General features: G+C 40.7%; 1 protein-coding gene across 4 annotated transcripts in view; it reads right to left on the reverse strand.

Annotated features, from left to right (window-relative positions):
• LOC134357472 (uncharacterized) overlaps positions 1 to 14,565 on the reverse strand; it is a 109,184-nt gene extending 94,619 nt beyond the window's left edge. For 3 of the 4 annotated variants that reach the window (XM_063069087.1, XM_063069083.1, XM_063069086.1), the window contains exons 1-3: positions 14,426 to 14,472; positions 13,083 to 13,176; positions 4,363 to 4,576 (exon numbers count right to left, since the gene is read on the reverse strand). In XM_063069087.1, the coding sequence (XP_062925157.1) occupies positions 4,363 to 4,558 (196 nt within the window). In that variant the 5' untranslated portion in view covers positions 4,559 to 4,576; positions 13,083 to 13,176; positions 14,426 to 14,472. Of the gene's footprint in view, positions 1 to 4,362; positions 4,577 to 13,082; positions 13,177 to 14,425 lie in introns of all 4 variants that reach the window. The other variant, XM_063069084.1, reaches the window with a different exon arrangement.
• Positions 14,566 to 16,290: the final 1,725 nt, after the last annotated feature.

A 16,290-nucleotide genomic window follows, 5' to 3' on the forward strand; every position in this document is an offset into this window, starting at 1 on the left:
CCAATCTCACTCACTTAAACACACCCCTCCCTTCTACCACTCCCCCCAAATTCTTCTCACCTTAAAGCTGCAACTTAAATCTGGCAAACTTCCGTCAGGAATGGAGCTAATCTTCAAAACTAAAGGGAAATTATTCTGAGGTGTAGTCACTATAGGGTCAAGCTCCAAGCCACTGCCCGTCCATTGACTAAAGCATACTGAAGGGTAGATCCTGAATCAACATCCACAAGAGAAAAGGCATCTATCAACCTGATCCACTGTACAACACTGCCCTCTGAAATAAAGTGCTCACAACAAGATTGCAGAAAACTTGGGTGACTCTTCATACCTGAGGAGCAACCTCTCAATGAACAGGGACATCAGTGATGAAATTCCTCTTTGCCTTTAATGCATATACACTGCCACTAATCAAATGAAGAGTATTGACTTCATACCTATGGCCTACCAGGCAACAGAGATCCTTCTCCTGTTGCATGTGTCTTGGGCATGGACAGCCTACAACAGACACTTCAAAGCACTGGAAAATTAGCAGCATGGCATTTCTGCAAAACCTTCCCAATTTACTGGAATGGTGACTGACCCAATGTCATTGTTTTTGCCCAGATCAGCATCCTCAAAATGGAGGTCCCAGTTCCACTCACACATGGCTACTTTGAGAAGGTATTTTAATCACATGCCTGACACTGAAACGGTTCTGAATTCTGTCATGGGAATAGATTAGGAGGGGAGAAGGAAAAGACTCAAGTATATGCTTAAGCTAAGTTAACATTTCCTCTGACCCATCACTATTCAAAGTGGAGAAAGAACATTTTGGATGGCACTAAGAACCATGAATTCATGCATTGAAAACACAGAGAAGTGCTATGAAAGAAGGAAAATGAGCAAATGACCTCAAACTATCCTCTTGCCTGCTTTCTGAGGCACTTCTTACCCCATCTGTGGTACCCACATTGGCCTCATTTATCTTTCAGAATCTACAAACGAAAGATAAATTATTAAAGAGGTGGAATACAATCAGCCCATTGAAAAACTGCCTTGTCATACATACTTGCAAATTATTTATACCTGTTGCAGTGACTCACATTTTGGCTCGAATATACCAAACTGCATTTGAAACTGAACCACATAAAACAGGAACCTCCTATATTTAACCTAGATCTATGCTCATTTGGTTCACTTTGGCTTATTAGTCTCAACTTTCTCAATATACAGACGATATTAATATTTACTAATCTTAGTTGCTAACCTGGTGTCTTTTAAAATACGTTTTAAAATTGCTTGCTAAGAAGATTCTTGACGAGGATTAAGAAAGGAGTAGAAAGTACAGTAACAGGACACAAGTGATTCTGCAGATACTAGAAATCTTGAGCAGAACACACAAAATGCTGAAAGAATTCAGCAAGTCAGGCAGCATCTGTGGAGGGAAGTAAACAGTCAAGATTTTGGGCTAAGACCCTTCATCAAGACCGAACTTCCACCTGGATTGGTCTTTCAAAGAGCTAACAGAGGGACAATGGCAAAATCACCATAGCCATCTGTACAATTCTGTAGAATGACTTAGTTGCATTTTCATATCCTGTTAAGTATTTCAGGGAGTATCCCCAAGGACCAGGGAGAAATTACATCTTAAAGTTTTGGCTAATAACCAATGCAATAAAGACACAATGCATGTACTTACTATTGTAAGCATTTTTTTTACTGTTAGCAAGCATCGGTTGTCTCTTTAAGAAATGCCAAAAAAGGCTTTTGGAAGAAGTTATAAAACATTGGTCGCACTTCCTTGTGCTGCCCAGTTTGATTTCCACGGCATTTTTATTGACCAGTATGTTCTTGTAAAAATGATTCACCTGTATCTTGGTTATTGAATAGAGATGATGATTGTAATAATTCATTCACAATACAAAATTTGAAGTACGGTGCCTAAAAAAAAGTGTTCATCCCCCTTGGAAGTGTTCATGTTTTATTGTTTTACAACATTGAATCATATTGGATTTAATTCGGCTTTTTTGACACTGACCAACAGAAAAGACACTCTTATGTCAAAGTGAAAACAAGTTTCTACAAATTGGTCCAAATTTATGACAATTATTAAACACAAGATTGCATAATTACTCACTCCCTTTCAGGTCAGTATTTAGTAGATGCACCTTTGTCAGCAATTACAGCCTTGAGTCTGTGTGGATAGGTCTCTATCAGCTTTGCACATCTGGACACTGCCATTTTTCCAATTACAAACTGCTCAAGCTCTGTCAGATTGCATGGGGATCGTGTGTGAACAGCTCTTTTCAAGCCCAGCCACAAATTCTCAATTGAATTGCAGTCTGGACTCCAACTTGGCCACCCCAGGACATTAACTTTATTGTTTTTAAGCCATTCCTGTGTAGCTTTGGCTTTATGCCTGGGGTCACTGTCTTGCTGGAAAACATATCTCCTAAGTCACAGTTCTCTTGCAGACTACATCAAGTTTTCCTCCAGGATTTCCCTGTATTTTGCTACATTCATTTTACCCTCTATCTTCACAAGCCTTCCAGGGCCTGCTGTAGTGAAGCATCCCCACAGCATGATGCAGCCACCACCATGCTTCAAGGTAGGGGTGATGTGTTTTTGATGATGTACAGTGTTTTGACTTATGCCAAACATAGTGTTTAAACTGACAGCCAAAAAACTCAATTTTTGTTTCACCAGACCATAGAATCCTCTTCCAGCTGACTTCAGAGTCTCCCACATGCCTCCCATCTAGCTGAAATTTCATGAGAGTTTTTTTTTTCCCCCAACAGTGGCTTCCTCTTTGCCACTCTCCCATAAAGCTGAAACTGGTGAAGCACCCAGACAACAATTGTACGCGCAGACTCTTCCATCTCAAACACTGAAGCTTCTAACTCCTCCAGAGTTATCATCGGTGTCCTGGTGGCCTCCCTCACTAGTCCCCTTCTTGCACAGTCAATCCGCTTTTGAGGACAGCCTGCTCTAGACAGATTTACAGCTGTGCCGTATTCTTTCCATTTCTTGATGATTGATTTAACTGTACTCCAACGGATATTCAGTGACTTGGAAATTTTTTTGTATCCATCTCCTGACTTGTGCCTTTCAGTGACCTTTTCACAGAGTTGCTTGGAGTGTTCTTTTGTCTTCATGGTGTAGCTTTTGGCAGGATACTGAGTCACCAGCAGCTGGACCTTCCAGATACAGCAGCATTTTTACTACAATCAATTTTAACACCTTGACTGCACACAATCTCCATTTAACTAATTATTTGACTTCTAAAACCAATCGGCTAAACGTGTGATGATTTGGTCTGTCATATTAAAGGGATGAATACGTATGCAATCAATTATTTTGATATAGCACGGAGGTTACCATACAAGCTACCACTGCTGCAATGCTATCACATATTTTCTAGCACTAGGGGCGTATACCTTGCCAAAAATCACTATAAGAATTATTCCCCCCAGATGGTACCAGTGGCCCAAATTTGGGGTCCTGGCTCACGGACTATAACTCTCTACCATTACTCGCAAACTAAAGGACATCTGTAGCAGGTAGGACTTCCAAACCCCATTCTTCTGATATGATTACGGTTAACTTTGTCTCAACACTGGGTTAATATCCTGCACAGCATCACAGGACTGCTTACGCTAGAGAACTGCCAGGAAGAACAATCAAAACTTTGCCACAGCTTGCTACATCCCAAGAACGATTATTGTAGGAATTTAAATGTAGTGATACTAAAAAATAAAAGAGTTTTCTCAGAATTCATAATCACTGAACTACAAAGGGCCTTCAGAGATCTGGAGAAGTATTTAGGCATTTTAGTGGGGCAAGTGAACTTCCCGGGAAATATCCAGAAGTTAAAAATCGACAAATTATTTAGTATGTAGCAATTAGCTTTTACATTTCATTATAGTGCATGAATAAATGAGGTGATTTTTTTTTACTAATAACTGGAATCACCACCAGAGAATCATTCAAAGTATTAACATAGCTGGTAAACTGAACTTCAGCATGTCTTATTTTGATGAATGAAACAAAAACAGCACAAAGAGAACAGATAATTGTTCAAGGCTGTCCATCAAATTAGTAAACTTTACATCCGCCATGTTAAGATTTCAGACAATTCCAAGGAGTTTATATTGATCAATGAATGCAGAACTATGGAGAGGATATTAATTTTCATTAAGGTGCTCCTAGGGCTTAATACTCCACACTGGCAGTGCATACAGCAATGACTCACCAACAAGCTCGTCCCCATAAAATAAGTTCATGAATTATACTGTATGATATTTACATACTAGCAATTAACTCCATTCCACTGCCAGCTAATTTCCTATAAACATGACAACAACTTCTCAACGTAACACTTACCACATAGCATTTCTTTCATCCCTTTCACAGAACACACAAATATTGTTGGCTTGTTCAGGAGACGTGCTTGGAAAATTCTGCTTCCAAAGCTATGAATTCGGCTATTGCAGAAATGCACAGGATCCTTGTAGAAATCGAGTGATTTATCACCAATTAAAGCATATCCTGAACTTCCAGGGATCCTGTTCTGGGACATTGTTATCCAACGATCTTCCTAAAAATGGAAAATAAATTACAGATGATCAGTACACACAAAATTGCCCGAAAGTCATTGTGACTTTTTAAAGAGTCATGGAGATGTGAATCACAGAAATGGACTCCTAGGTTTCTGCTCCAGATTCCAGCATCTGTAGTCTCCTGTTCCTGTCTAAAAATCTCTAGTAATGTTAAGCAATTCCACCACTTCCAAATGGGAGCACATTCCAGATATAACCATTCTCAAAAGTACTTGCTCTCAAATAATTCCTTCCTCTCACCTTCAACCTTCACCCTCTTGTTTTGATACCCCTACCATCAGAAAACCTCCCCACCATTGAGCACATCTACAAGGAGCATTGCCACAAGAAAACAGCCTCCATCATCAAGGAACCCCACTATCCAGGTCATGCTCTCTTCTTGCTGCTGCCACTGGAAGAGAGGTTGAGGAGCCTTAGGCCCCACACTAGCAGGTTTATTTATTTAGTGATACAGGGTGAAGACGGCCCTTCGAGTCACACCCCTCTCCCCCACCCCCTCCAGCAAACCCAAACAAACTCAATTAATGCTAACCTAATCATGGGACAATATAGAACGACTAATTAACCTACCTTATACATGTCAAAACTTTGGGAGGAAACTGGAGTGCCCAGGAAACACCCACAAATTCCACGGGGAGGATGTACAACTCTTACAGATGGCGCTGGTATTGAACTCCAAATTCCAGAATGCGCAGAACTGTAATAGCACCATGCTAACCCCTACCATGGTGCCCAGTACACGTTCGAACAGTTATTTCCCTTCAACCATCAGCGTCCTCAACCAGTGTGGATAACTTCACTCACCTCAAATCAGAACTGATTCCATAACCGACGGACTCACTTTCAAGGGCTCTACAACTCGTGCTTTCAGTATTATTTATTTACTTATTTATTATTTCAGATATGCACATAGTCTTCTTTCGCATGATGGTTATTTGTCAGTTTGTGCAGTTTTTCACTGATTCTATTGTACTTCTTTGTTTTACTGTAAGCGCCAGCCAGAAAATGGATCTCAGGGTAATATCTGGTAACCTATACATACTTCAATGATAAATTTACTTTGAACTTTGAATTTTGAAGTCACAGCTCTGCCTCCTTCACTCTACTGAAAACAACCCCAGCCTATCCAATCACTCTCCCATAAATAATGCCCTCCAATACAGGCAACATTTTGGTGAATTTTCTTTGCACTTTCTCTAGTACACACCTTTTTCACCAAACTATCAACCTGTGTTGCCACCTTCAGGGAACCGTGGATTTGAACAAAAGACCTTCATCAAAATCCATTACAGCCCTACCAATCACTGAACATTTCCTACTCTTATACGACCTCCATAAATGTATCACCTTGTCTTTGCTGAGTGTAAATTCCATCTATCAATGTTCCACCTTACTCTCCAACTTACTGTATTCTAGCTGCAGTCTTACACAACCTTCCTTGCTATTCACAACAGGTGCAATTTTCTTGTCATGGACAAGCTTACTTGTTATACCTCAAATATACACATCCAAGTTATTAATATATAATCACAAACATAAAGGTCCTAGCAGCAATCTCGGTCCTACACTATTTGTCACAAGCTTAAACTCATCTTTTTTTGTCCTGACTCTTTGATCCTGGAATCCTGCGGCCCTGGCCTCATCCGATTCTTGTTCTCTCCCTCTCCTTGCCGCTTCCCGACGACGTTTGGCCTCATCTCTTGACCATAATGTCCCCCTTCCCTTTCCACGTGGTATAATTAGTCTCACCATTTTTTTTAACCCTAATGCTGGATAGAAGATACCAAGCAGTAACACCAAAGGATGCTGATTATTCTTGATGATGTGGTTGGTGTTCTCCTAAATGGCCGTGATATAGTCACCGCTCTCTTTTGACTGCAGCAAAGGGTTTTATGGGTGTCTCAAAGTACCTCATTACAATAAGATTTAATTATCTCTTATTGATGGGTGGCAGTTAGATCTGTCCCAATCCTGCACATACTGATGGTGATTAGCAGAATGTGACCGCGCGAAATAGAGCTGCCCTGCCCTTTTGCTCCGGGAGGTGTCGCTGCTGAGGTTGGCCGTGTGCATGCGTCGGGCTGTCACATCCCGATTTCCATGATGGTCGATCGGGTCTTGGGTTAAAAGGGAGCCTGCTTATTTTGGCGAATGAGCAATTTTATACAAATATATAAGCCTGAACTTTGCCTGCATTCTGTAAGTTAACGCATTTTAATTTGATTCAGCCAAAAAAGTGCCGCTGTAATGCACCGTTTGCGCTAATTGGAGGTCACAAAGAGACAGAGCATGAGTTTTATTAGTAGTATTTAGATTAGCCAATTCCCCTTGAATCTCATGAGCCTTAACTTTCTGACCAGCATACCATGGAGGACCTATATGAAGTCCTATATAAACAACATTTCCCATGCTGTTACAATCTTTCTGGCCAGCATACCATGCAGGACCTATATGAAGTCCTATACAAACAACATTTCCCATGCTGTTATAATCTTTCTGGCCAGCATACCATGCAGGACCTATATAAAGTCCTATATAAGCAACATTTCCCATGCTGTTACAATCTCCTTGGTTCCTTCATCAAAATACAATTATGAATTTAGTTTCCCTTCAAAGCCATGCCATATATCTTTTCCAAACATACATCATTTCCCTAACACTGATGCAACACTTGCATGGCTGTAGATACCCGACTTATCCCTGCTGCCTTTCTTCAATATACAAACATTAGCTCTGCTTCTGTGTGAGCCACCTTAACTGAAGCAAAAATCTCCAACTGAACCCAGCAATATCTTCCCTCATTTCCCCAATACTCTGGAATAAATCTCATCTAGCCCTGGGACTTAACCAGCTTTACGTGTCCAAAAAAATCTTCATGTTCATTATACCTACATGGTCCAGGCAATCAATGTATCCCTCTATAAATCATCACCCACTTCCTTCTCCTTGGCAAAGAGAGTAGAAAAGTATTCATTCAGGACCTAGCTTCATACAAAAAAAACCACTGTTTTCCAAAGGGACTATTTTTTCTCTGGCTACCCTATCGTTCCTAACACATAATAATTTGGGATTCTCCTTAATCTTACCTGCCAGAGATTTCAAGACCTCGCTTTGCCCTTCATATTTCCATTCTTAAGTACTCTTCAGCACCCCCAATATTGCTGAAGGGACTTGCTTGATTTAGTTGTCTTTGCCATCATGTTTCCTTGCTTTTCCTGATCAAACCTTCAATGAACACTGTCATTCAAGGTTCCCTAAACTTGCCATTTTTCCTTTCACTCTTTCTGGAACATGCTGTCCCTGGTTAGCCAGTTAACTCAAGCTGGTTAGCCTGACCTCATTGGTTGGTAAAATTTTAAAGTCCATTATTTCAGCCTTTGACGAGGAGCTGCACACAAGGCTGCTAAACAAGATAAAAACAAAAAAAAAATCTGGAGCTTTCCCAGTATATGAGTACATTCTTCCCGGGCTACCAGCCAGGTACAGGTATTGATCTTAACTGCTGTTTTGATGACAATCTCTGCCATGTTCATCAGCAATTATGCCAAGGCAAGTCTAGTCCAGTGATATATTAAGCCTCGTCATCCGTCCCTCCTGATTAGTTAATCCTCAACCAATCAGGTTTCCCCTGTCCCACATTACTTACAATGAAATTCCAGTTCTTACTTAGAACGAGACCTCCATCTTTGTTAAAATTCTTTTCCTCCAGCTTTATTTCAATGGCCTCCTTTGATAAGAACCCATGGTGCTAGAGGCAAGGTACTAGCATGGATAGATGACGGTTCTGTAGAGGTCTGTGGTGGAACACAACTTTTCATTTTATACCTTAATCATGAAGGATCTGATGGCATTATAGCCAATTTGCAGACAATACCAAGATAGAAGAGACATATATGGTCACAGAGACAGGGAGTCTGCAGAAGGACTTGAACAGGTTAGAAGAGAGGGCAAAGAAAAGCAGATGGAATGTATATGGTTATGCACTTTGGTCAGAAGAATAAAGGGACTTGACAGTCCTAGTTCTGGATTCCCTCTAAAGTTAGCTTGCAGGTTCAGTCAGCTAGAAGGCAAATGTTAGCATTCATTTTGAAAGGATGAGAACATTAAAGTAAGGATGGACTGCTGGTGATTGCTAAGGCATTGTTCAGGCCACGTTTGGAATATTGACAGCAAATATTGGTCGGCTGGTGGCGCAGTGAGATTAGTGCTGGGCTCGAGAACGGAGGTTCCCGAGTTTGATCCAGTGACAGACCGCTCCCGAGTGCGCTCTCCATCCGTGCCGGGTTGATGTCGAGCTTGCAACTCGACCTCGTAAAAAAAAAACTGCCACCTCCAGTTTAAATTCCTACGTGGAATATTGTGGAGGATCAAACTCAAATACAAATTTGGGCCCCAAATCTGAGGAAGGATATGCTGCCCCTGGAGAGCATCTGGAGGGAGTATACAAGAATAATCCCAGGAATACAAGGTTTAATAGATGAGATACGGTTTAATAGGTATGATGTCTCTGGGCCTGTATTCAACGGAAGATTCAGCCATGATGAAATGTCGGAGCAGACTTGATAGGCCAAATGGCCTAATTCTTGTGATCTTACGATTTCATTGAGACCTACTAAATATTGAAAGGCTTATATAAAGAGAACACGAAGAAGGCGTTTCTATTAGTAGGAAAGTTTATGATGTGAGGGCAATCTCAGAATAAAGGAACATCCCCTTTAGAACGCAGACAAATAGGAATTCCTTCACTCAGAGGATGGTAAATCTTCAGAATTTGTTGCCACAGAGGGCTGTGGAGGCCAAGACATTGGATGTATTCCAGGCAGAATTGACAGGATCTTGATTGATAAAAGGGTTATTGAGAGAAGGCAAGAGAATAGGGTTGAAGTATAAAACAGCCATGAATGAATGATGGAGCAGACTTGATGAGCCAACTGTTCAATTATGTTCCAAAATTCTCACAATCTTATGAACTGCTGCCAACTCACTTTTAGAAGTCTCCCATTTTACAGATGTTGCTTTACCTGCAAAAATCTGTTCCCTTTACACCAAGGCAACCCCAGTCAATATTGGGAAAGTTAAAATTCTCCACTACGAAAACTCTAGTTTTTACACTTTTCTTAAATTTCCCAACATATCTGTTCCTCCAATTGCTGCTAACTATTGGGAAGCTCATCATATAACTCAGGCAAAATGAACACTCATTACATATTCTCAGTATCTAACCGTATAGCCTCATTGGATAATCCTGCCAAGATATCCTCTACATAGTCCTGTGATGCTCTCTCTTTTGCATTTCCATTACACTCAAAACATTAAAATACAATTCCTGCCTTTCACTCAAGTGTATTTCTGTGATTTGCAGTAATATCATCATTCTTTATGCTGATGTTCCTTGCATTAAAATAAATGCAGTTAACTCTAGCATCATCCTCAGCATCAACCCCCCCCCCCCACCTCCATGCTCTCTAACTTTCAAGTCCAGTAGACAGAATAGACAGAAGCTCAATTTATAATCTACTTCGGATCCATCTCACCACCCAGTCCTAAAGGGGGTGTTCCTTTATTTTCCCCACCTTTCTGCCAAATAAAACATACCCAAACAGTGTGAGAAAACCTCCCCACAACATTGGTCTGCTTTCAGGTTAGATGCAACTTATTCTTCTTGTACAGGTCCTTCCTGCCCCAAAAGTAATGACGATGATCTGTGTACCTGTGGGCATCATCTATTTAGCTCTGCATTCATCTGCCCCATCACCCTATTTTTATCCTCACCAGCACATGGCAGAAATCTGAGTATCCAAATCACCCCACAAATTTTGGTTACCCAGATTTGTACTCTTTGGGTTTAACTTCTGCTATCAATTCTGACCACGGTATCCATTATATAGACAAGGTTATGCAATGGACCATGGCTTTCTTCAGTATCAAGTAAGAATTTCCCCTCTCAGATGGTATTGTATAACATGTGGATCAAAAGTTAAAAATTCCCTACATAATTGCAGCTGGGCAGATATGTTGCCCTTCACATTAATGATTATTCACTATACCATTAATACATCTACAGCATATATACTCCACACCAATTCACCCTAGGCAATGGTCAGACTAGCTGGTATGACATTAATATACAAAAGATTTTGGCTCTCAACAAAATTACCGTCAAAAAAAGCCGAAGCTGTACTCCGAACCCAAGTGGCCAGAGAGATAGATGGCAGCAATGTTAATGCGGACGGAGTTACTGACCAGGCAACCCACTGTCCAGTGTTCCCTCTTCTTCAGAAATGACAGATATTTTGCCCCTCCACACACTTTATAGTAATAATTGTTAACTCTACATAAACGAGAAAAGAGAATCTTTTTCCTTTTGTAACTTTGCCACTAGGTACATCTTATTTCAAGCAATCCCCATCATCAGTACTGTTATTATTTACTAATTATCACAATTATTTAGTTCACGCATTGGCAAAGAGAAATCACTCAGCAGTTATGTGGCCATTTAAGTTACTTAACAAACCTGTTAACTAAATCTACAACAGTATATTCCACATGTTTGGATTCCCCTGCTTAGGAAACTGCTATGATCCTGGAATCATGTTGAACGTGGATCAAAGGCTGGAGATGGGTGGCTTTGAATGGTACAGAGTAAAAGAAATCAAGCATCATGTGGCTGGGGTTTGGGGCAGGGTGGGTGGGTAAAACCAAAGGAAAAAATAGAGAAAGAATGGCAACATCATCCACACCGAGTCAACATCAATCTGAAAACATAGTGAAGCACCTTTAAAATCCTGTGATCAACTATCCCGGAGAACAAGCGGGTAAGTATAATTTGGGAACCAACATCCTGTTGAAGGGAGGACTCTGATAAATTGCAAAAGCACAAGTAGATACTCTTGTAATTAAAGAACCGACACCTGAAGTAATTGAATGACAACAAGAGGAGCTCGAAAGAGTTAAAAAAAAACACCAGTTTGTAAAGATAAAGACTGGACTTGGAAGTTTATAATTGCTATAATAATTACACAATATCTGCAAGGTTCATGAAGAAACGTGTGAAAAGATGCCTCTCAAGATAGCCATCAACAAAAGCTCTGGAGACCAACAATTGTCGAAGACGACCTCTCAACGACTTGGAGAAGAACTCGCCACATTGAACCTGAGCAGGATCATCTAGAGTGGGTAATATCGAAGTACACTAGTAGGTTCTGGAAGATGTGAAACAAGCAATTGTATGATCCAACTGTGATTAAGAATTTGTAGTTATTAGACACAGTCATTGGCCAGTTCTGTCATGAGCTACATTTTATCGACAGGAAGCTGAAAAGACCTCAAATACCTACTACATAGGCAAGAAAAAAAAAGAATCTAACCATCACCTACGGAAAGAACCTGTTCCTTCTCCACCCCACAGCAGAGCCACAAAGGGTAAGCATGGTCTTGGGGAAAAAACAGAGACTGAGTTTGGGTTAGGAGGGGAAGAGGAGGTTTTGGGGTAGCTAAGTTCGGCAATGAGTTTGCTAAGAATAGCTCGGATCAGATTTGGGGTTGAAGGAATTAAAGGTATGGAACAGAAATCCACCACCACAGTGTCAGAGAAAGCAATGAAGACAGCAGCAACAACTATGTCGAAAGGAGGAATACTGATGTCATCAGGAAATGCACATGGAAGCGAACAGCAGGTTGGCAAGAATAGCAACCAACTGCTAATTGTATGAATCTCCACAATGCTCTGTTGCACCAGGAGCAATCAAGTAGACAATGGAACAATGTGATTGCAGAAAAAGGTTAATGAGAGAAAGGAGAACAGCTAATTATGATCATAGTTGAAAGGGTAGAAACTTGCACCAAATGATTCGGTACATCCTGGACTTGGAACAGATCAGATCACCATTTGATCAATCAAGTCCGAGCGAGCGTGCAAGCAAACAAACAATCACATTAGACCCACTCCCTCACATCCCTGATATTTTCTCTCAAATATGCCTATCAACTTCTCTTTGATTTTTTTAAATTTGCCATTAACCTATGTTGAATGGTAATTTACAGTAACTAATTAGCTCAGATATTCATCTTGGTTCCCATGGACGAATTGGGCTGACAGACCTGTTTTTATGCTGTATAACTCTATGACACTGTAATATCTTTAGGAAGTGGGAGGAAATCGGAGTGCCAAGAGGAACCGCACACAGCCACAGAGAGGAAGTGCCAACTCCACATAAACAACACACACAGTCATTAATCTCAGCTCAGTAAATACCAAGTCTTCCTCAAGAGGTGGCTTGAGAAACAGAAACTCTGACACGTACACCCACAGTAAATACAAGTTCACACCCATTCTACAGTGCAGTGCAATGTGAAATCTGATCATTACACTTAAACCAAATACATCCTGAACAAAATTATCTAACAATTTGAGAAGCACTACTAGAATATTTAACATTAACTGTAAAGGTCTAAGACAACAAGATAATGATGCAAGTATTTAACCTTGCTGGAAAAAAAAACTGGGAAACCATGACTATTTCCATGAAGTCAGAAATTGCAGAAATAAAAGTCTTGGAAATACTCAGAACAATGGCATCTGTAGAGAGAAAAAAAAACTGAGGTAATACTTTTCATAACATTCCGTGTTTCCCCTCTTCACAGATGTGATTGCGTTGCAGAATATTTATAGATTTTCTCTTTTTGTTTCAGATTTTCAGATTCTTAATTTTTAAAAATTACAGACTATAGTTGGTGAAATGATCAGATTGTGAATTCTTTGTTTCAAATCATATGGAATAAATTACCAAGGTATTGAAAATGCACCAGTTTCAAGTACAAGCCAAACAGTAATGACATTAAAAAAAACACTTTACAACTGAAATCTTACAGGGAAGTACATTTAATACAAATATACAATACCATTCATACGTCATAATCCACTGGCTGGGAATCATTTCAGAATAAGCCAACATAGTTAAAAAGGTGCTGTAAATACATGTTTTTTTTCCTCTCATTTTATAAGCATTACTTTCTATGTCATTGTAATTTTTATTTCCTGGAAAAAAAAATTAAACATTGAAAACATTAAGAACGTTTCAATTTCAGAGGGAGTTCTCATTGCTGATCTGTACACAACATAATCCCACAAATGCCAATGACATAATTAAACCTCTTTAGTGATATTGGGTGAAGGATAAAGGGAGAAAATCTAATTCTACAGGACAAAAGGATCCAAATGTTCTTGTACATGAAACACAAAGTGAGCATCCAGGTACACTGAGTAATATGGAAGCTAAATGGAATGTTTTGGCAAAGAAAAAGAACATCCAATTATTACTGCACTAAACATTGAACTAAATCTCTGGTGTGGTACTGGTCGCTCAGAAGTCAAACCAGAGGTTGGTTGCAAACTGGGGAAAAAATTAGCTGAACACAACTTGTATTTTAACAGCTGATGGCTGGGTACAGTTTTAGTATTGAATTTCCTATTAAGCCGTTGTAATATAACATTAAAATTACAGAAATAATGGATCATAAAAATGGGAAAAGTCATAAACTGAAGTGAGTCATAATATGAAAAACAGTAAACAGAAGTGAGCCACAACTACTTTACGATCATAAAGGAAGTTTCACCGAATTTCTGATGAGCCCGCGAGAGACGGCGGGAGATTCAGGGCCAAATGTCAGCAGATGCTGCCGGGTGGCCCCTGTCACGCAAGTGGGCAGCGTCAAGGGCTCCGAACGGATTGGAGCGCCCTGGGAGACAGGCCGGTCCTGCGGCCCTGGAGATGCCACCCACCCCGGACTCTCAACTACCGGCGCTCCGCTCAATAACAGCTACCGACCCAGCACAGCGGCTCCGCAGTCCAATTCTCCACAGCGCAGCTCTTCCCGGCCCCTGGTGTAGCTCGCTTTGCCCTGGTCTCACTGTCAACCAGCCCCTTTCACCCAGAGCCTGTTCCACCGACTGCAGCACCTGGGCAGGTGCGAGCGCTCTGAATTCTGATTTGTCAGTCAGTATAATTGACGGAAGAATTGTCCAATCAACTGACGAACCGCGTCACCCTTTCGAATGGTCCCCGCCTCCCCCTCCGCCAAATGCACATCAGTACCAGAGCACGTAAACGAACCCTTCGGCCCATTGCGTCCGTGCCAGCCACCGCCTAACTTTTTGTTCAATTTCCAGCCCTAGAAAGCATGCAGTTTCAAGTAGTTATTCCAATACTTATTAAATGTCGTGAGAAACTCATTAGGCAATGCGTTCCAGATTCTAAGCACCCGATAGATGATCTTTAACTATGCCATACTCTCACCTTAAACTTATGGCCATTGTGGGTGGAGTCTTTGATTATGCTGGCTATTTTATTTATTTGTTTATATAAGTATCTATTTATTTATAGATGAGGTGTAGAACAGGCCCTGCTGGCCCAAAGAACCGCACTGCCCGTCAACCCACCGATTTAACCCCAGCCGGATCACAGGACAATTTACGATAACCAGTTAACCTACTGGCCAGTATTCCCTTGGACTGTGGGAGGAAACTGGACAGCCTGTACTAAAACAATCTGTTCTCACAGGGAGGACATAAAACTCCTTACAAAGGATGCCGGAACTGAACCTCAAACTCAGATGCCCCGATCTGTAATAGGTTTTGCTGAAGCAACAATACAATGGCATGCAAAAGTTTGGGCACCCCGGTCAAAATTTCTGTAACTGTGAATAGCTAAGCAAGTAAAAGATGAACTAATTTCCAAAAAGTATAAGGTTAAAGATGACACATTTCTTTAATATTTTAAGCAAAAAACTTTTTTATTTCCATCTTTTACAGTTTCAAAATAATAAAAAAGGAAAAGAGCCAGAAGCAAAAGTTTGAGCACCCTGCATGGCCAGTACTTAGTAACACCCCCTTTGACAAGGATCACAGCTTGTAAACGCTTTCTGTAGCTAGCTAAGAGTCTTTCAATTCTTGTTTGGGGGATGTTCGCCCATTCTTCCTTGCAAAAGGCTTCTAGTTCTGTGAGATTCTTGGGCCATCTTGCATGCACTGCTCTTTTGAGGTCTATCCACAGATTCTCGATGATGTTTAGGTCAGGGGACTGTGAGGGCCAAGGCAAAACCTTCAGCTTGCACCTCTTGATGTAGTCCATTGTGGATCTTGAGGTGTGTTTAGGATCATTATCCTGTTGTAGAAGCCATCCTCTTTTCACTTTCGGCTTTTTTACAGATGGTGTATGTTTGCTTCCAGAATTTGCTGGAATTTAATTGAATTCATTCTTCCCTCTACCAATGAAATGTTCCCCGTGCCACCGGCTGCAACACAGGCCCAAAGCATGATCGATCCACCCCTGTGCTTAACTGTTGGAGAGATGTTCCTTTCATGAAATTCTGCACCCTTTTTTCTCCAAACATACCTTTGCTCATTGCGGTCAAAAAGTTCTATTCAAAAGGTTCAAAGGAACATCTAAACAAGCCTGATGCATTTTGGAAACAAGTCCAGTGGACTGATGAAGTTAAAATAGAACGTTTTGGCCGACTGTTAAGCATGGGGGTGGATCGATCATGCTTTGGGCTTGTGTTGCAGCCTATGGCACAGGGAACATTTACTGGTAGAGGGAAGAATGAATTCAATTAAATTCCAGCAAATTCTGGAAGCAAACATCACACCATCTGTAAAAAAGCTGAAGATGAAAAGAGGATGGCTTCTGCAATA

Source organism: Mobula hypostoma, chromosome 16 (genome assembly GCF_963921235.1).
Source record: "Mobula hypostoma chromosome 16, sMobHyp1.1, whole genome shotgun sequence".
Lineage (NCBI taxonomy): Eukaryota > Metazoa > Chordata > Chondrichthyes > Myliobatiformes > Myliobatidae > Mobula > Mobula hypostoma.